Source organism: Scomber scombrus, chromosome 8 (genome assembly GCF_963691925.1).
Source record: "Scomber scombrus chromosome 8, fScoSco1.1, whole genome shotgun sequence".
Classification (NCBI taxonomy): domain Eukaryota; kingdom Metazoa; phylum Chordata; class Actinopteri; order Scombriformes; family Scombridae; genus Scomber; species Scomber scombrus.
In genome coordinates, this window is record NC_084977.1 from 8,457,341 (window position 1) to 8,476,703 (window position 19,363).

Consider the following 19,363-nt stretch of genomic DNA (forward strand, 5'->3'; position numbering starts at 1 on the left):
ATGGGTTTGGATCTCTGCTCGTTGCTTTTGTTTATGGAAATCTTCTGAAAGAAGTAAAACTCAAAAACAAACTATATTTTCAAAAGATTCAGACCGTGTTCAGTCTAGGTTTGCTAGTTGGTGTAACACGATGGTCGGGCATTTGTTTTTTTATAAGGGAAATAAAACAGATTTAGTTAATTTTCCAAATCCAAGTTTCTTGATTGCGATTTTATAAATGTATCATTCATTTATTTATCAAATAAAAAACTCTTCTTTTGTAAAATATTAAGCTTATTATCTTAGTCGGATGATGGATGCAACAATTCTAAACCGAAAGTGTCTGCTCTGTGACGGTCCGCAGCGGCAGTAGATTTGTCCTCCCTCCTGCTCTCAGTTGTAAACACGTGTAAAGCCTGATTTATACTTCTGCGTTACGTCGACGGAGTAGCTACGCCAGTGCCCTAACGTCGTCGTTGGCCATTTATAGTCCCTGCGTCGAGGGAACGCGTTGCTCTGCAATTCACCGCCATGCCGCTAGGGGGTGTGTGTGGTTTCAGAGGAGTCATATCCGTATCCTTGTTTATCTTCCGGTCACAGTAGCATGGTTTTTTTGTTTTTTGTTGGTCACAGTAGCATGTAGCATTGTGCTATGTGCGTTATGTGCGCTAATAACAGAAAACACATACCTTTTGTTCATTATTAATAATAATGGCGGTGTTGCAGGAAGAAAGACCGGAAAAAGCAACTGTCGGAGGAACTGACGTTTTGAGCGGACCAATCACAACCCTTGCGGTCCGCATTGCCGTGACGCGTAGTTAGGATTTTTTGGAGGTGCACGTCAGGCTACAGCGTAGGGGTCCGCTTCGACGCAGAGAGCTCTGCGTAGCTACGCTTCGACGTAACGCAGAAGTATATATCAGGCTTAACTGTTAGGGAGCATCTGCTCTCATGTCTCCCCAGTTCTCAGTGCTTGTTTTTGGCAGTAACTCTCCCGCTCTCTACCTGCTCAGCCTGCTCTTGGCGTGTGTCTCGACGACTTGTTCTAAGCAACGTCTTCTGGCTTGCCCCCGTGTCTGCTGGGAAAACTTCCTCGCTACGGCATCCCGAGTTCAGCCCAACAATTGCACTGAATTAAGAATGTAGCCTTCTCATTAAATTCAAAGAAGCGTTGGTGCACTGAGTGTACAAAACACATGCAAGCTTGTCAGGCAGAAGTTAATCCTGACTTAATAACCAAATGGAAATGCCAGTTGTGTTAATCCAAAGAAATTAGTATCTGACAAATTACGGTAATTTATCACATTGATGCACAAATCCTGTAAATCTGCCATACAATAATTATAATTTCATTGATTTACAGTATTTCTCACTGTGGTTACTACAGGATGATTACTGGAATAGTTGGGTATGTAATGCACATGTTGAACGCTCACAGTTGGATCTAACACTTTCGATTTTTGAGCAGAATGACTTTGCTTGAGCACATAAAAAAAATGTTGTACCTGTGCCTGGTTAGTTGTTTTCCCCAGTTTCCGTACTCATGCTAATAAAATTAGCTCCTAGCTTTAGTCTTATATATAGCGCACAGACATGAGATCACTGTTGATCTTTTCGTCTGTCTCAGAGCAAGAAAGCGAACAAGCGTCCTTCACAAAATGTGTATTTATTTCTTTGAGGTGAGGGCCAATTCACCACTGCCCCGGGCCCCCATCTCTGCACCCTCTCCCAGGACTGGACGCTGGCTCGAATCTGAATGACACTCTTTCATAAGATTCACGGTGCTGTCAAGAGACCCATAAATAGACCCAAAAGTGCTGCTGTGAGGAGTTTCCATAGAAACCAGAGAATGAAAGTTTTTCTTTTGTCTTAAACTGAGAGAAAGACAACAGCTCAAGATGAGTAAACTGTCATGAGGTTCTGGTGTGACGAGCTGCTCGTCTGAAAGTCCCCGTGTGACAGCTTGATTTGAATGCCAGTGATTAAAAGAGAGGCATGTTTACAGTATAATTTCCTTTATGTTAATTCAATAGTACTCTTGGTGATACTCATGTTTATGTTTTTTGGACAGGACACTTTCAAAATTTGAGATCCAAGCAAGTAGAACAGTTAGTTCAGCTCATTCACATAACATACCCATTATCAGTGCATTGAAACAGAGGTAACTTTTAACACAATCATATATGGGAAAAACCCTTTAAACAAGATAAACTCATTCCCAACAATACAAATAATTACACAGGTTCAGCCTCTGCTCTCAACCACCCTGACTTTGTGCACCTAATCAATCACCCAGTTGTGTGCTTGGTTAGTTTTGGTTACATCAAAAAAAAAAAACACTTATTTTGATAAGCTTGATATCGCTGCTTTTCGTCTGTAGCCCAGTTCCCGCATTTAACACCAATAACTCCTCAGGTTTTTAGGCAGAGCGGGGAGTGGGTGGAAGACAGCTGTACAGCGGTCATTAAAAAAGCCATTAGGAATCAATTTAAACTAATGCAGTGCTAATGGAAGCAAGATGGCCCCTGCACTCTGAATTCCTCACTTCCCACCATGTGTCACTTTTTTTTTTTTCTTTTCTTTTTTTTTGTTCCACAGTGTTAGTTGCAAGATCTTCAGTAAACAGTGACCCGGTAATGAACAACAAATGTCCTGTGACCACCTGGTCGGCGTGGCAGATGCCGCTCACGCTCCCTCTGGTCGAAACGTCTGACACATCTTGGCCCTGTAATGTTTGTAGAAGTGCAAACCTGATAGACTAAACCCGCCCTCGCACATACTCTTTTGGCAGCAGTACCCTCTCCTCACTCTGCAACCCCCCCACCCGCAGAGCTCCTGGAGGTGTCCATATGGGTGTGTAGTCATGTCTGGCACTTAGACGTAGGGGGTAAAGGTTTCTGTCTACTGTGGTTGCACACAACTCTTGAACTGCTGACGGTGCAAAAGTTACATGTAACCTTGAGGTATCACAGCTGTATTATACAAGTGTAAAAAAGCTGTTTTCATTTTATGTTTGATGCATTTCAGGCTCATAATGGTTGTGTGATTTTGTTGACAGGACGCCTAATTCGTTGCTGTTAAACCGTCTCTCGCAAACATTACTGTCTAAAGGCAAGCTGTTAGCTTAATTATCCCCATCTGACCTAGCCTTACCTCCGTGGAGCTACATACATGCAGGGGCTGTGCTTTTTGTGCCGGTTCTGCTCACTGGTTGTTGACATTTGGCTGTGCTGTAGAGCAGAACACTTTGGTAATTCAGTTATAATCCAGTGCTGTGGAAGAGAACACTTTAACAGCCAAATCCCCTTAGCACACAGGTCTAATTGCATTATCTGCTATACAGGAGTAATTGCACACACCAGCTGATGCTCTGCACATTGAGCCTAATCTTTTCTTTTCCTCTCTGTGTCTGTCTCTCTCTCCCTCTCTGTCTCCGTCTTTGTCCGCTTGTCCGTCTGTCTCTTCACACACATGGCTAAGTTAGCATTGTTAGCCCTCTCTCCTAGCGCAAGTATGAAAAGTTTCACTCCAGATCTTATGTTTATATATTGATTTCCAACAAAGCACTGAAGGATATCGGTGGACAAAAATTCATATTTTAGCACTGCAGTGGTAAATAAAACTGTAAAATTGATACCCAAGGCAAAATGACACAACGCTCAGTTAAAAAAAACAAAAAACTATTAGCTTTATAGTCCCTCCAACTATTAACAACTCTTAAATGTAGTGACAGAGGGATGTGAAATTAGCTGCCTGGTGTAGCCCACTTCATTAACCGTTTGTTAGCGCCGCTAATACAGGTAATAGCACATTAAATGCTGAAAACAACCCATTGAACTGGTTTTGTACTTCACTGATCAGCATATTCACCACTGTGTCAAGCAGCCTGCGAACCAAAATAAACCAAATCACGTGTGTTATTTGATAGTGAAGGTACAGTCCCCAGTTTGAGAAGGCTGGACTGCTGGATACTGGTATTCTGGCATTTTTGTGATTTTAAATGTTATCGGTACTATGCGAAGAAGAAGTAAAGGTGCAGTCTAAGAATTTGTTTTTTTGATGTTGTTTTGTTCATATAATTTGCTTATTGTAAAAAAAAAAAAAAATTATAATCAGGCCTCAAAATAAAGAACCACAAGCGTTTTGTGCCCCACAGACTGCTTATTAGTTACATGGGGTCTAAGTGGAGTGTTGCAGCTGTGTGTAATCATGTACCTTTAAATCTTGAAAGAAGCTAGTAGTCATTAGATGTTGCCTGCAGATTCTCATTAGAGTAGCAAAAAAGTCTGATACAGCAACCCAACAGTGGCTTATGCTGCTGTATAATTACTTCCATAAACTTTCACCGCAGATGTTGAGAACAATTGGAGAGGTGGAGTGAGAAAAAAACTTGAGTCGCCCCTCCTTTGTCGGATGTTGACGTCTTCTCTTGTGGCTTTCTGGTGTTTCTGTGCCGCGAATTTCGAAACGGAACTTCCCACATTTCTTTGCCAGTGATTCATGCAGAGACGTACCGTGATGCAGTCTTCCTCCCCCTGGGGACGGGTTAAAAGCAATAAAAGCAAGGAGGATGTGTATGTCTGAATGTGTGACTGTGTGCTGAGATGAGGCTGTTTTTTATAGCATCTCTGTGGTGGCAAGTGTTCATCTCTCTTCTGTTCGTTCCTGTTAGAAGCACAGTCCCAACTGTTTTCTGTTTTCCAGAGGGGACGTTTGGGCAGGAGTGATTGCGTAGCTCTATGCGGGTCCACTGCAGACACAACAGCACTGTCTCCATGGATGCAAACCGGATATTAACCCCCACCCCCTCAGTATTCCTCTGTCTTGCACACCGACTCCACCTCTTACTTTCAGAGGCCCCTACAGTCAGTCTCTCTCCTTCTCACCATGTTAAGTCGAGTGAAACATGGAAATGTAACTCTGCTGACAAGCCCTCTTTTTATGAGGCCAGGACAAGGGAGATCAAGAACCAGCTGAGAAGTAGTGTGGAAACAAAACCTACTACCCCTGGAGTGAGCGTGCTCTGTGTTGACCAATACTGAACTCCCATCAGAGAAACACCTCTTTCATCCGGTTGAAATCGGCAGGGAAATGTGGACTTTTCCGTAAGTCTCACCTGGCCAATCTGGTTAACAGAAAGGACACATTGTTCTAGTACAGTGTTACATGTTGGACTTTATTTACCAACATCTTTTTATGAGTGCAGTCGCTTTTGCCATGTGCAAGAGCTATTATGTAAGAGTGCTGACTTTGGACACTGTGCTATTGCTAAAGGTTTTTTTAAGTCTTGGCCTCTGTGTACAAACAAGCTCTTACAAACTCCACAGTTTCAAGGGGACAAGCATTTCATACTTACCATGTAATTAGATCCCATTGGTTTTGTGTAGCGTGAACCTGTTCTGTCATTTGAAACAAAAATGGCAGAGCTTCCACTTTTCATTTGCATTTTCATCACGAAACTCCCTGCCAGGCCTGGGTGGGCTCAAAAGCCCGTTTTTTTTTTCTCCCCCCTGAAAGGAGGCCCAGTTCCAGTGCAGTGTGCAGGGGAGGGGGGGGGGGGGGGGGGGGGGGGGGGCTGCAGTACCCCTCCTCCTGCTGCTCTCTCCCCACAGGCTGGACCAGCCGAGCCAGAGACTGATTGGCTCTGTGCTTCAGGCTGTGATTCTCTGCAGCAGGGTAATGTCACCCTGGCTCACCATCACGGCTCATTCTGTACTTTTATTCTCCTCTGAGCCTTTAAACGGTTCATTAGCCTTTAACAAGACTGCAGAGCCATTTCCAAACTCTGCTTTAACCCATCTCTCTCTGGCTAACTTTCTCACCCCGTCAGTATCTGCATGAGTCCCAGCACTTTTTTCTTATCTCTGTCTATATTCTTCGTCGACTCCGCAGTTGTCGAGTCGCAGTCAGTTTGTAGTGCTTGTGATTCTGATCACTGCTGAGGATGTCTAACAGCAAGTGGGATAAATGGTAGGGGGTTGGTTTGAACTGAAGCCTTCCTCATGGACACCCACCCTGAATGGAGAACATTGATGATTCTCTATCCTGCTAACCCCCCCCAAACGCACACACACACACACAGACACACACAAACACACACTCCCCCGCTCCCTGTTCCTCTTTCCCTGGATTGTCATTCCCTGAATGGGCCTTTCAGGACTCCGGGTTAGCAGGCTGAGATACAAAACCTTCCTCTGCAAGATAAAGGGACAGAGCCCTGGGCCTTCTGAAGGCGTTAGTCGGCTAGTCACAACCAGCCGGGCTCATCATACTTAAACTTTGAGCACAGCACATAGACTGAGTCACTGTCAGGACACGTACTGTCTCTACAGAAACACACACATACACTACTGATTTATGTTTTTCATGTGTTAAAAAACAAACTAAATTCCCTCAGTGTCTGCTTTCGAGTTAATTCAGGAGTGACGAGGCGCACTGTGAACACTGTTTTGAATTTTGATGGATTTAAAAAAATGTTTAAATGGACTGTTGTCAAGCTTGTTACAGTGCCTCTCTGGGCCTTCACTTGCATATTTTCAATCCCTGTTCTCTGCTGTAGTACCTTTCTGAAAAGTGCACTTTCGATTAGTGGTTAATTTTTCATGAATCCCACAGCTTTGAACGAAGTTTGTGTCCCAATTCGACACCATATACTAAAACTAACTTCACAAAGAGAAAGCATAATGTTTTGTGTTGCCCTTTTTGAAAGCTGCTAGTAACTCTTTCGTTTCTGTTCTACACCAGAAAATCAAGACCATAGAAAGCATTCAAGCATTGCTATGTATACTTAATTTTGTGAATCCAGCATCATTGCTGGCTATAATTAGAATCATTACAGTCTTTTCTTGTTGTCATCCGTCTTTCTCACATCTCAAATTGTCAATCTCTTTCCAGGGCATACCCCAGCTCCCGTGTGCAAAGGCGCTCTACAACTACGACGGCAAGGAACCAGGAGACCTCAAGTTCAGCAAGGGCGATATCATCATCCTGCGCCGACAAGTGGACGAGAACTGGTACCACGGCGAGATGGGCGGAGTCCATGGCTTCTTCCCCACCAACTTCGTCCATGTTATCAAGCCGCTGCCACAACCGCCACCTCAGTGCAAAGCCCTCTATGACTTTGAGCTGAAAGACAAGGAGGCAGACAAGGACTGCCTGCCCTTCTCTAAGGTGAGACTGCGACACCCACAGCTCTGCCACGCGGTCACTGCTGTAAAACACAAATACGCCTCATTACAGTGACGCACTGTCTACTAAGCGTTCATTTTCTCAAGTTATGCGTGTGTTAAAATGTAAGGGTTTAGATTCTGAGCCAGGCCTCTTGATGAACAACTGTAATTAGTCTGGACAGAGTGAACGCCATACAGAGGGAGGCAGGGCTTAACTACAGTTATGAAGTGGGTCTATCTGCCCAGCTGTTTGGATCACACTTAGATGCTTTTGTACTCTGTTATCAGATGTTTATGTGCTGCATGACCAAAAGAGAAACAAGCTTACTAAATAGTTTTCCATGCAGAAAGGCCATGCCTCAGACGCCAGTATTTTTAATTCTTGGGCATGTTCTCTTTAATAAAACATTGTCCCTTCCTCATTATTTCGGTTTAGTGTTTGTTCCTCATGGAGGAGAAACACTCTGAGTTAGCAGCATCCTTAATTAAGTTTTCTCTCATGCAGCGCCGCTCTCTGTCTCTTTATTTCAGGACGATATCCTGACTGTGATCCGTCGAGTGGATGAAAACTGGGCAGAGGGAATGCTGGGAGATAAAATCGGAATTTTTCCCATCTCATACGTCGAGGTAAGAAAACAAACTACATTCACTTTTCAAAATGTTGCAGATCATTAGTGGATCGAACGCCTCGTGGAGATCAGCAGAGCGCCAAGATGCTTTGAACACATCTTGCAAAATGTGTACAATACTTCTCTTCCTTTTTTGAAATGCTTATATGTTTCATTGAAGCACTAAACATGTCTTTGAAGATTTAGACAGTGTCTCCCTCTGTGAGCTTCACAGGTATCACTTAAAAGCTTATGGGATAATCCAGACAGAATGAAGTAAATCTGTCCTTTTAAAGATTATTTCTTTCTTTTCTTTTTCTTTTTTACTTAAAAGCTGTGAGTGGCACTGTGCACTCCATTATTATAAAAATCATAAACAAGCAGAAACAATATCATGTTGCAAAACTTAGTTAGAACAATGGAAAAATCTCAGAATAGTTTTTCAGTCTTGGATAAAGTAGGGGGTAGAAGCATTGCTTTCTTACCTCATGTTCTTTATTCCTTCTTATATGTATTCTATCCAGGAGCAATAAATATTCATATTTCTGTACACCGAGAGAGTGTTTTACATTAACAGAATATTTCTAAGGCTATCCTTTGTTGTGATATTACACAGCAGGAAACACTGTAGCAGAATAGAACATTTTGTTCTCTGACTACATGGTAAGCAGTCGTGTTCGGGTTTCATAAACACATGCAGCAACCATCACAAACATATAGAGCAGCTCATAAAAAGTTTTCCTAGGTCATAGTTTTGTCTTTGTCTGAGGAGCCTTTGTTGCCTTTTCTGGTTATTTATATATAGTAATATACAAGTGCTGTTAAAGGTGGTCTTAAATGTAATGAGGTTTTTCACCTGATATTTAGTTTTTAATCCTGTATGACTGTCTTAATGTGCTGACATGTCAGGGATGAACTTGCACAGGCTCTCCTCTGGATTGGAGTCAAACGCTTAGCTTTTATGTCCTAAGTAGAGGGAGCTGCTTGGGGGCGATGTGTGACAGCGAGTGAGAGCACCCTGTGATTAACTGAAATCTGTTTAGTGTTCCTCCTTTGATTTTTACTTAGAGTCACACATGATGGTGCCTGAAAGGGTCACAAAGCCTGCACTCTCATAGCCTACTTCAGAGTAATGTGTCCCATGTGAAGACCTGATGGGTCACTCTGCTGCTCATCATCTCTACAGATGAGATACAGATAGATAAAGATGCAGAGTGACAGTTTTCATCATCACTTTAATACTCTCAGTTCCATCACTCCTTCCCCTCTATCTGTTATTTCACCCTTTACTACTCTCTCCATTGCCCCCCTGCCCCTTTTCTCTCTCTCTCCTAGTTCAACTTGGCAGCTCGTCAGCTTATAGAGTTGGACAAGCCGTCAGACTCCAGCGGAGACTCTGGCGAGGGGGCCTCCTCAGGGCCCCAGAGCAATGGTGCCCAGCGGGCAGGGGAGAAGAAGAACAGCAAGAAGCGACATTCCTTCACCTCTCTCACCATGTCCCACAAACCCGTGCTAGCTCCTCCTCCCCAGCGCCACTCCATGGAGATTAGCGGCCCGGTCCTCATCAGCTCCAGCAACCCCACAGCGGCTGCTAGAATTGGGGAGATCAGTGGGGGGCTTTCCTGCAGCGCACCTTCACAGGTAAGATACTCCACAGGAAGGGAGGAAATGAAGGAGAGCACCTGCTGCATTCGAGGTCACCTCTAGATATGGTGACTAAAATCAGAAAGTTAATTTATAAAAGCGTAAAACACGTCAATAAGCGGCATTTAAAACATGTGTCCTTTTTCACACTTTCAACTGGGCCACATTCATATGTTCAAATGTATTACATAGCCTCACTATGATGCTCATTCACCGTTTAGTGAGGCATTCTTTAATCCAGCATACTGGACGAGATGACTCTCTCAACCATATGACTTGTCAGTATCCTTTTCAGTGGTGTTTAATTGCATAACTGGAAAAAAGAACAATGTAACACACAAATCATGGAGAACACAAAGTCCAGATTCAGCTCCTTTTTGTTTTCACAAGATGTTTGTTGCTCTTCAAAGGCTCCGCTCTCCTTCTGTCAGCAATTAGGCCGACTTCCCTTTTCCCCATTATACCAAACAGGCCATTGCTCCATCCAAGCGTTTGAAATCATGGATGCGTGACTCCACTCTCCGCAAAAACGACTCCAGCTTAGCCCTCAAGGTTTCCACACCAACCCCCGACATGACAGCAGCTCACAGCTGCTTTATAGTTGCCAGCCACTGGAGACTGAAACCTTGACTTGGTGCTAGACAGTCAGAGGACTGTCAGAGGTCCATACAGATGGACAGGACAAGTGTCATTTGTCTTTGTCTGAGTAAATTCAAAATGGCCAAAGGATAATCGTAAATGTGTATGAAATCACATAATCAGGTGAAGGTGATCTTTTCAGGTTGGCATGTTGTTAAAAATCGACTAAATTGGCTATTCACTTGTCTGAAGAGTATAAAGACAGTGGAACAAGTGGTTTGACAACAATTTGACGGTTCAGCTTGTAGCTAACTCTGCTTTTGTATTATTATTTTATTTTTTGTTCATTTTTTTCTCTTGAAGGTACCTTCTGTGCTGTCTGGCTATGCTCCAAAACTCCCTAAGTTAAATTAAGTTAAATCATTAATGTTTCCTCTTACAGTCTACATGATAATGTGTTTCTTTTGTGAGTAGGAGACTGTGTGTGTGTGTGTGTGTGTGTGTGTGTGTGTGTGTGTGTGTGTGTGTGTGTGTGTGTGTGTGTGTGTGTGTGTGTGTGTGTGTGTGTGTGTGTGTGTGTGTGTGTGTGTGTGTGTGTGTGTGTGTGTGTGTGTGTGTGTGTGTGTGTGTGTTGATCCTTAGTAGCCTCTGTCTTTTTAAAAACATTTTCATGTAGATATGATTTATATCAAAGACCTCCTGGCATGCGGAAGGTGTATTCATGTTTTTAATGACTCCAGACTTCATCTTTTCCCACCAATCATTATCAGGATACGTTTTTAGAATAAAAGAAACTTGTATTCACGCCTGTAAAGTGATCCTCCCTGCTGACAACAATATGTTTGACTTACAGATCACTGTTTAATAAAAACACAATACAAGGCACTGCATGCACAGGCTCTTTCCTTTTCTCTCTGCCCCCTCCTCCTTTCACCTCTACTCATCTTCTCTCCTTCCAACACTCAGACAAAAAGACAACAAAGGTAAGCCCCAGTTGCCTAGGGGGCTGAGTAGTCTGTCTTGGAAATGAACACGCCTCCCATCCATCAATGTACGAGACAAGATGAGGAAGAATTGTCAGACAAAAGAAAAAGGTCTGCAGATGATAAAGAAAATAATTTCTCTCTTTTCCTGCAACATACTTGTCCTGTACTGTTATTTATAACAGTGTATACAACGTAGGTGTATACAGACATGTCACTAACAGTGTCACCTTTGAGCACACTGTTACATTCTGCTTTCCTTTGGCTCACCACATTGAACAATAGATAAGGCAGCAGTAAAGACAGTCTGAGGTCGGTCTGCTTTCTGAACAGTTCACCTTAAGAGGCGGCTCCTGTCTGGAGCAGTCATGCATGGAGAGAGACCACAGGCTACAGGGAGATATAGTGTGTCCAACAGTGTAGCCTTGTTACCAGGACACCACCATGACTCACGTGGATGACTGGTCGTGGAAGCCACCTCTCTTTACTTGCCCAATGAAATGTGCTGCCATACAGTCACCTGATTTTAAGTTTGCCAATCAGATCGTTAGGTGACCATTGTGGTCATGGCTAAGTCACCTAGATACAAAGCCACATGTGTGCGTCACTGTTCAGTCAGAGTCATTTTCACACAGGAGAGTGGAGTACTGTTTTTAAAATGAAACGGTGGTGTGTTGTTTTTCTAAAATACTAAAGGTCAGACTTCCCATATGATCATGAATGATGTTTACCTCAGCACATTTCATATTGTTCATGTGTGAGTAGAGCTTGTCCGCTACACTGGATTCATCAGCGTTTATTTGACAGTCCACATTTCCCCTTTTTGTTGACAGGTACACATTTGCACAACTGGACTAATCGTGACCCCTCCCCCGAGTAGTCCTGTTACTACAGCAACGGTCTTCACATTTCCCTCGGAGACGAGCTACACGCCCATCCCTGTGGTAGGTGGAATCTTCTACAGGTCTAAATCTCACAAACCCATTGGTCAAAACAACAAATAAACAATGAAGATTTGTCTCAGTAGTGGATTCAAGTTAGTATGTTGCTTTATCTGGAATACTAAACAGATTACACAGCCCAATTCAAACCATGTGGCTTGTTACTGTGGCTCGATCCAAAGACAATACAATTGTGTTTCCAAAGTAAGTTTTTCAACAGTTGAGACCGATTTCACATTCATGTATTGTGTTACTTGGTAGTATTGTTAGCATTCGTTTAATACACTTTTATGTGATCAATGCAAAACTTTGTTGCATAATAACACGGCTAAAATCATATAAAAGCACACTACTTTATACTACGCATGAAAACTGTGAATAAAGGCTTGAATGAACTAATGCACTCAATGATGTTACATTAACTGCTTACCAAGTAACATGGTCACATCAAGCGGTTTAGATAAGAAGTTGTTAAACTGTTTATTTGGCCTCTATTTCAAATGAGATACAGTAGCTTTATTGTTCCACATTTTACTAACAAAAACTCAATAAACTACATTGTAATCTTTGAAGTGTACCTGTTAATATGTTCCCAGTTAATGCTGAGGGGGGGGGGGGAAATAAATACAACCACAAAAAAAAAAAGTCAAGAAATCCCTTCAGTCTACACAAAACAGCACGCACACTTCCTGTCTGTCTATGTGTATGCTCTGGCATGTGGAGTTTCTGAATGAGCAGGAATGTGTACACAAAAGGTTGAGCTCTCCGCTTCACTTGGGAACTCTACATGATGTTTTTGTACAGATGATTTCTCTAGCCTGCAGGCAACCTAATTATCTCAGCTCAAGCGTCAGCGGCGGGCTGAAACGCACATCGACACTTACACGTACACATAGGCCTATACACATACCGCAGGGGCTGTCTGAGTGCCACTCTCCTCCCCCGTTGTGTCATGGAAGCTATTACTCTGCTGCTCAATGCCGGCAATGTCGAGCTTGGGAATACTTGTCTTACTTATAGGTGGAGGAGTTGACTTCATAATTTAAAAAAAAAAGTTTTATGTTGACATAGCAGGTTTGTGTCTTATTTGTAATCCTGCACTGTGAAATAACAGGGGAAACAACCTAGAAGCTCACAAAAGATACAAAGAAAATGTTTTTTTTTTTTTAAATGTATGTTGGGATCATTAACCTCCTGTCAAAAGCTCGGGTCGCTTTTGACATTACAGACGTTCCACAAGGCAAAAAAAAACAAGTGAGTCAAGATGAATCCACTCATGGTTTTTTTGAAGGTTCTTCTGAAGTGCGTCTCACAGACATGTTTTTCATAGCATATGGTCCCAATTAAATACTGCAATGGATTTAACATCTAGCAATGTGGTCTCCTAGCAACAAACAAACAAGCAGAAGAGGAGATTCTTAGTTATGAGGGGGGAAGTCGGGGACAAGACCGTAGTATCTGCCAAGCCCTGACTCTCTTCCCTGGTGTCGACGAAACTGAAGGGAATAACCCAGATGACAGATGATCTCTCATTCTCTTTCCCTCTTTGTTGCTCGTAAACAAACCAGTTTCTCCTCTTACGCAACATATACTCTGTTATTTGGGTTTGTTTTTTTTAAGGCTCACATTACTTGTTGTTGTCTTTCTGCTCCATACTGAGAGGAAGTAAATGATGAAATTGTTGTAAACTTCTAATTAGATTTTTTTATCCTTTCCAGCTACTGATATGATTTACTTCTTTTTTCTTTTTTTCCCTTTTTTTTTTTTACAGGATGCTCTCCCACCACCCCCTCCTCCTCCCCCGCAGTCCTCTGTCTGCGGAGCAGCGTATTCATTGGCCGCCGGACAGAGACCCTCCCCCAGCATAAGCGACCAAAGTGGGAGACAAAGACCCACAGTGTGAGTTATAAAAACAGTCCCACACAAAAATATGCAGTCTTCTTAAATGTGCAGTGAAATGTCAGAAGCGGTTTGCGCACAGATGGCCGAGGGCTTTAAACGCACATGCTCGGTTCAGAGGGGAAGCCCTCGCCTGTCTGTGACCCCCACCCCCCTGCCTCAGCTGTCAGTGCGAGTCTGCAAAGTGTGAGCTTGCGCACAGGTGAGGGGGTTAAAACCTGTGGCTGACAGTCCCCTGGGTCCCATTGGAGATCCTCTCTGTCACCCTTGACTTTTGACCCCCCCCTTCACCCCTCACCCCTCATTACTCCTCCAAGACACCACACACCTGATAAGAATTAGATCCACCCATGCCTGCGCTCCCCACCGTCATCTGTGTCAGCTTGTGCATGCACGTCAGACTCTGAGGCATTTATGTGCCCTTCCCCCCACCCCCCTCCTTACAACATTAAAATCAGACTGAAAACATCCCAGCTGAGACTCCTCTATCTTCTTGGCTGCCATTCCAGGCCTGTTCTTCCTCTGCTGTAGAGAGATGACCCCGCAAATTGTTTTGTCCCCCCAGTGCTGATTTTCTCTGGGTCAGAGGGCACAGTCTCTGCTGGAGGGTCTCAGAGGAGACGATGACAGATGTACAGCTAGGCAGCGGGAGAAATCCAGAACAAACGGCACGCCGCACAAAATGTCAAAACAAATACTGCTTTTATTTTCATGAAGGGGGGGGGGGAGCATCTGCATGTTTGTGAAATGGTTCATCTTTGTTTACTGTTTGTTGTGGATCCAGCTATGTGGCGATGTTCCCATATACTCCCCGTAAGGAGGATGAGTTGGAGCTGAGGAAGGGAGAGATGTTTTTGGTGCTGGAACGCTGTCAGGATGGCTGGTTCAAGGGCACCTCCATGCACACTGGCAAGATTGGAGTCTTCCCTGGGAACTACATGAGTCCAGTCAGCAGGTCAGTCATTTATTATTGTCAACATACGCTCAGTCACACATTCACAGGATTGGTTGTTTTCATGATTCCCAGACAATGTTTTCTAAAGACTTTGATGATCCTCCGACTTTTCCTCTAGTGCCACCATGAGGTTGACCTTTTTAGTTATTTATTGAAATATCTCAACGACATTTGAATAGATTGCTGAGAGGTTTGGTACACACATCCACTGTACCCAGAGGAAGAATTGTAATAAACCGGACCTCTTGACTTCATCTAGTGAGATCATCTGGTCAAATTTTCATGTTGTCCTGTACGTTGGTGCCAAACTCTTGACATTCACATCAGTCTCAGCTATGTGCAGTTGTAAACAGCAAATGTTTGTATGCTAACATGTGCAATACAAAACATAATACCTGCTAAACATCAAGATGCTAGCATGATCATTGGAAGCATGTTAGCATTTAGCTTGAGTACAACCCCACAGACCCTCCAGTATGACTGTAGACTTTTTTTTTTTAGCTATAAAATGAGTTCTGGTGCTGTAATGTTTTCCTATTACATAACACTGCTATGTCTCACCCCGCCTCACATCCTCTGCCCTCAGGACAGTGTCAGGAAGCACGCAGGCCAAAGTGCCCTTGAGTCTGTGCACTCAGGCTGGCAGGGGGGTCACCATCATCAGCCCCTCTTCTGCTCCACTCGGGGCCATTGTTGCAGGGCCCGACTTCAACAAACCCCTCGCAGTGTGCTCCGGCTCTATATCTGCCAGCTCCCAACCTGCAGCTGTGGTCACAGCAGCTCAAACAGCTACGGGCCAGCAGCCAAAAGTCCCACTGCACGTCAGCTCACAGATGACTGTGAACCAGGCTCGCAATGCAGTCAGGACAGGTAAGTTCACTGAGAGGACAGCAGTAACTAGATGTATGAAAAGGGTTTATAATGTCTAATATTGTTTTATTTCTTTTACAGCTGCATGTCACAATCAGGACCGGCCCACAGCAGCAGTGACACCCATCCAGTCTGCCACACCAGTGACCTATCTCCCACACCTTGCAGTGTGCCCACAGCCCCCCTCCTGTCCCGCCCAAGGCTGTACCCGGGGTGGTGTGGCAATGGGCTGTGCCGCTGCATCCCTGACCCCGCCCAATGTCAGCGCAGCATCCCTGGACGGTGACGCTTTGAGACCTGTAACTGTCCTCACTGTGCCTCTTGGTGCTGGAAACAGCTCTGCTCTGAATCCCGTCTCTACCAACGCAGCACTCGCCTGCAGACTGGACGTCAAGGTTGGAAATGTCAAAAATAATATCAGAGCTTCCATGAATACAATTAGATTTTGTTTCCATTCAACCTTTGCTTTTGCAGTTGTATAATCACGTTTGCATGTTTTATCACGGTGGGGAATTTGTCCGTATATTCTTGCATATTTTACCAGCTTGCTAGACTATTGAAATGCCTCACGGTGGTTGCCTTGAGAAGTCGGCGCAGTTCTCTAACATAAAGTTCTGCTGTCTTGTTGCTGCAGAGAGAAAAGAAAAGCCTTCTCAAGCTTCTGTCCTCCAATAAGAAGAAGTCTCGTCCTTCACCCCCCTCCTCTCCCACCCTTGAGGCGGAACAGGCTGCTGCTGCTGGAGAGGCGCTACAAGGCGCTGTGGGCCCCGACACCTCCCCTCCCTCTGGCTCTGTTAGCTGCGTGGAGCCCGAACCTGCTACCGCTGTCGCCTCTGCCTCTTCATCCTCCTCGGCCTCAGACTCCTCCCATCGTAAGAGCACTCCACTTGACGGATGCGCTCCTATCGCTCCTCCTCCTCGCCAGCCGTGCTCCTCTCTTTTATCTCAGCAGCATGACGCACGGCCCATCATATGTGAAAGGTACATTGATGTAAATCGGCAGTTCCACAGCATTGTTTGTGATCGTCTTGCTTATCTACCTTTTACACAAAAAGTTTAACACTATATTACACACATTCTGACTTATCAGCTGTCATTGTTGCAGCGTGTATCACTCACTGACTTTGTCTCTGGCTGTGCTCCCCAGGTACAGGGTGGTGGTATCATATCCTCCCCAGAGCGAGGCTGAGCTGGAACTCAAGGAGGGCGACATTGTGTTTGTTCACAGGAAGAGGGAAGACGGCTGGTTCAAAGGCACACTGCAGAGGAACGGCAGGACCGGACTGTTCCCCGGCAGCTTTGTAGACAGCATTTAACACACACACGAACACACAGCACAGCGATCACCACCACCACCACCATGACCCAGCTGACTGCTGCTAGCCACCGTAAAAACCAAACACATCAGCACAAATGGCAAGGTTGCTGGGGACAGATGGACGTTTCTCAGAGCCGGCTGCAGCTCTTGTAACTGAAAAAAGAACAGTGGCACATGAGAGAGAGAGAAGAACAGGACATGTCAGTGAAAGCACAGTGGACAGAGTTAGACGAGAGCACACGACTCATGAACTTTTCCTTTTTTGTTGGTTATTTATATCTTTGTAACAATTCAACTGTTAAATGTGTGCCTTGTACTGTTCCTCACTTTATTGTACATACGGACACAAAGATGATTAGTCCTAAAACAACCAGTATGAACTGTTGATATAGATATGTTACACATTTTAACTTATTTCATAGATTGGCCTTTTTTTTTTTTGTAGTGCAGCACATTAATGGGTTAAGCTGGCACACGCCTTATGCCATATTCTACCACATCAAATATACTTTTTTACCTTAGACTGCTGATTTTTCTCTTTTTTTTTTTCATCATTTCAAACTGTCAGCAGATAAGAGAAGGTATATCAGATTCAGCAGAGCAGAACAAATTAGCAGTGTCATCATCACTTGTGCTGTATAGTAGGAAAAAAGGACACTTACCCCCCCCCCCCAGCTCCTAAAGCATTACCTTAAACCTGAGAGATCTGCCGTATTGCACATATGAACGTTGCACATCGCTGAATATTCCTGCGGGGTCGCTCACAGGCCTCCGGATTGTTTTCTCCCGGCGTGGCTGAAGTTGAAGTGCGAAGGACTCGTTACCCGCGGCGAACAAATATTTGCATGTGATTAGCAAAGCCATGGACGAGAGACGAAGTGGCGATAGATGTGTTGCACGATTGTTTGGTTCTGCCTTCTCTTTTTTTTTAATATGCAAAAGAAAAAAAAACACACTCCAGAATAGACATTGCAGTCAAATATCGCTTACTTTTTACCTTCTTTGTATTTACTGACCAAGAGTAGCTGCTCTCCTACCCCCCCTCCTCGGCAACAGCCAATCCCAGACGTAGCTCTACATCACAAGAGCGACATAACATTTCAGTATCGGCATTGCAACAGGTTCTTTTTTCAGTGTATATTTATATTTGTTACAAATTCCACAGAGGCTGAGACCTGCTGCTCTTAAAGAGTCTGTCATATAAACTTAACGCAGTAAGGCACACAGGACACAGTCACCCTTTCAAACAGGTTCTCAACTTTTCTATATATTAAAACTCATTCCTAATGTGACTCGTGGCAATAAAACACAGCTAGCTAAAACACAGAATGTAACTTATCATCATGTCACTCCCTGAGAAGAGGCGTGTGGTGTAATTCTGTGATATCTCAAAAAGTTTTTTTTTTCTTTAAATAGAAATCAATCACTTTGACCCCCTTGATTTTCCTTATTTTTGTGGTTGGGTTTTTTTTGTTGTACATTACGTCTATAAAAAGTTTTTAATGTAAAGTGTTGTATTGACTTGAATTACTGTAAGATGTCTTTGTGATTGGAGGGGATTCGGGGGGTTGTTTTGGTGCTTGTTGAACATAAAAAAAGACAGCAGTTTTACAATGAGAATGAAAAGTAGTCAAATCAAATATGTCAATACACAGCTCCTCTTTTCCTTATGTGTTCGCAAAAATACACTTGGGTAAAGAAATGAAATTCTACAGAGTAAAGGTAGTATAAGGTAACATTTTAGACTGACCCCTCCTGCCTCGGTGGACCCTACAACAGTTAATGTAATGTGACTTGTACATCTGATCTTAAACAAGTCTCATGATGTCTGAAGGGGGGGTATTTAAACACTTAACTCAATCACTAAATCGTGCCAAATTTGATATTTGGCTCAGATAATGACTTTACTGACTGAATTGGACCCAGAGTTTCAAGTTGTTTTTTCTATATTGTGTTTTGTTGTTAATTGAGGGGGACCACTGTGTAACTGACTGCTGGAATATGTTGTAGATTGTTTGAAAATTTGAAGAGCGTGTTGGAAAAAAATTATGGTACAAATCACTGTTAGGGCCTTTTTTTTTGTTTGTTTTTTCTGAATTGGTACTTATGTAGAACTAACCTGATGTTGCATCGTTGTCTTGGCAATCACCACACCAACCTCAGGCTCTAAGCTAAAATATTCCTCTTGAGTGTCTTTTCATTTCACTGGTAAGCCTTTAATAAACACATCGAACTTACTACAACACACACACTTTATCATGACATATGCACTATCATAACGACTCTAATCATACTGACTTCATGCATATGCTGCACAGTTTCAGACTCAACAACATGAAGCATTTCTTTCGGTAGTTAATTGAATTTCATGTATCAGAACACATGGCGATTTAAGCTCGCTTGATTTTAACTTAACAG

General features: G+C 43.6%; 1 protein-coding gene across 2 annotated transcripts in view; it reads left to right on the top strand.

The window, feature by feature from the left end:
* Positions 1-18,358, top strand: part of sh3rf1 (SH3 domain containing ring finger 1) — a 29,510-nt gene extending 11,152 nt beyond the window's left edge. For both annotated transcript variants that reach the window (XM_062424305.1, XM_062424303.1), the window contains exons 3-12: positions 6,874-7,149; positions 7,680-7,775; positions 9,092-9,397; positions 11,796-11,906; positions 13,675-13,802; positions 14,587-14,757; positions 15,344-15,627; positions 15,709-16,022; positions 16,262-16,608; positions 16,775-18,358. In XM_062424305.1, coding sequence (XP_062280289.1) covers positions 6,874-7,149; positions 7,680-7,775; positions 9,092-9,397; positions 11,796-11,906; positions 13,675-13,802; positions 14,587-14,757; positions 15,344-15,627; positions 15,709-16,022; positions 16,262-16,608; positions 16,775-16,943 — 2,202 coding nt within the window. In that variant the 3' untranslated portion in view covers positions 16,944-18,358. The remainder of the gene's footprint in view (positions 1-6,873; positions 7,150-7,679; positions 7,776-9,091; positions 9,398-11,795; positions 11,907-13,674; positions 13,803-14,586; positions 14,758-15,343; positions 15,628-15,708; positions 16,023-16,261; positions 16,609-16,774) is intronic.
* The last annotated feature ends 1,005 nt before the right edge of the window (positions 18,359-19,363 follow it).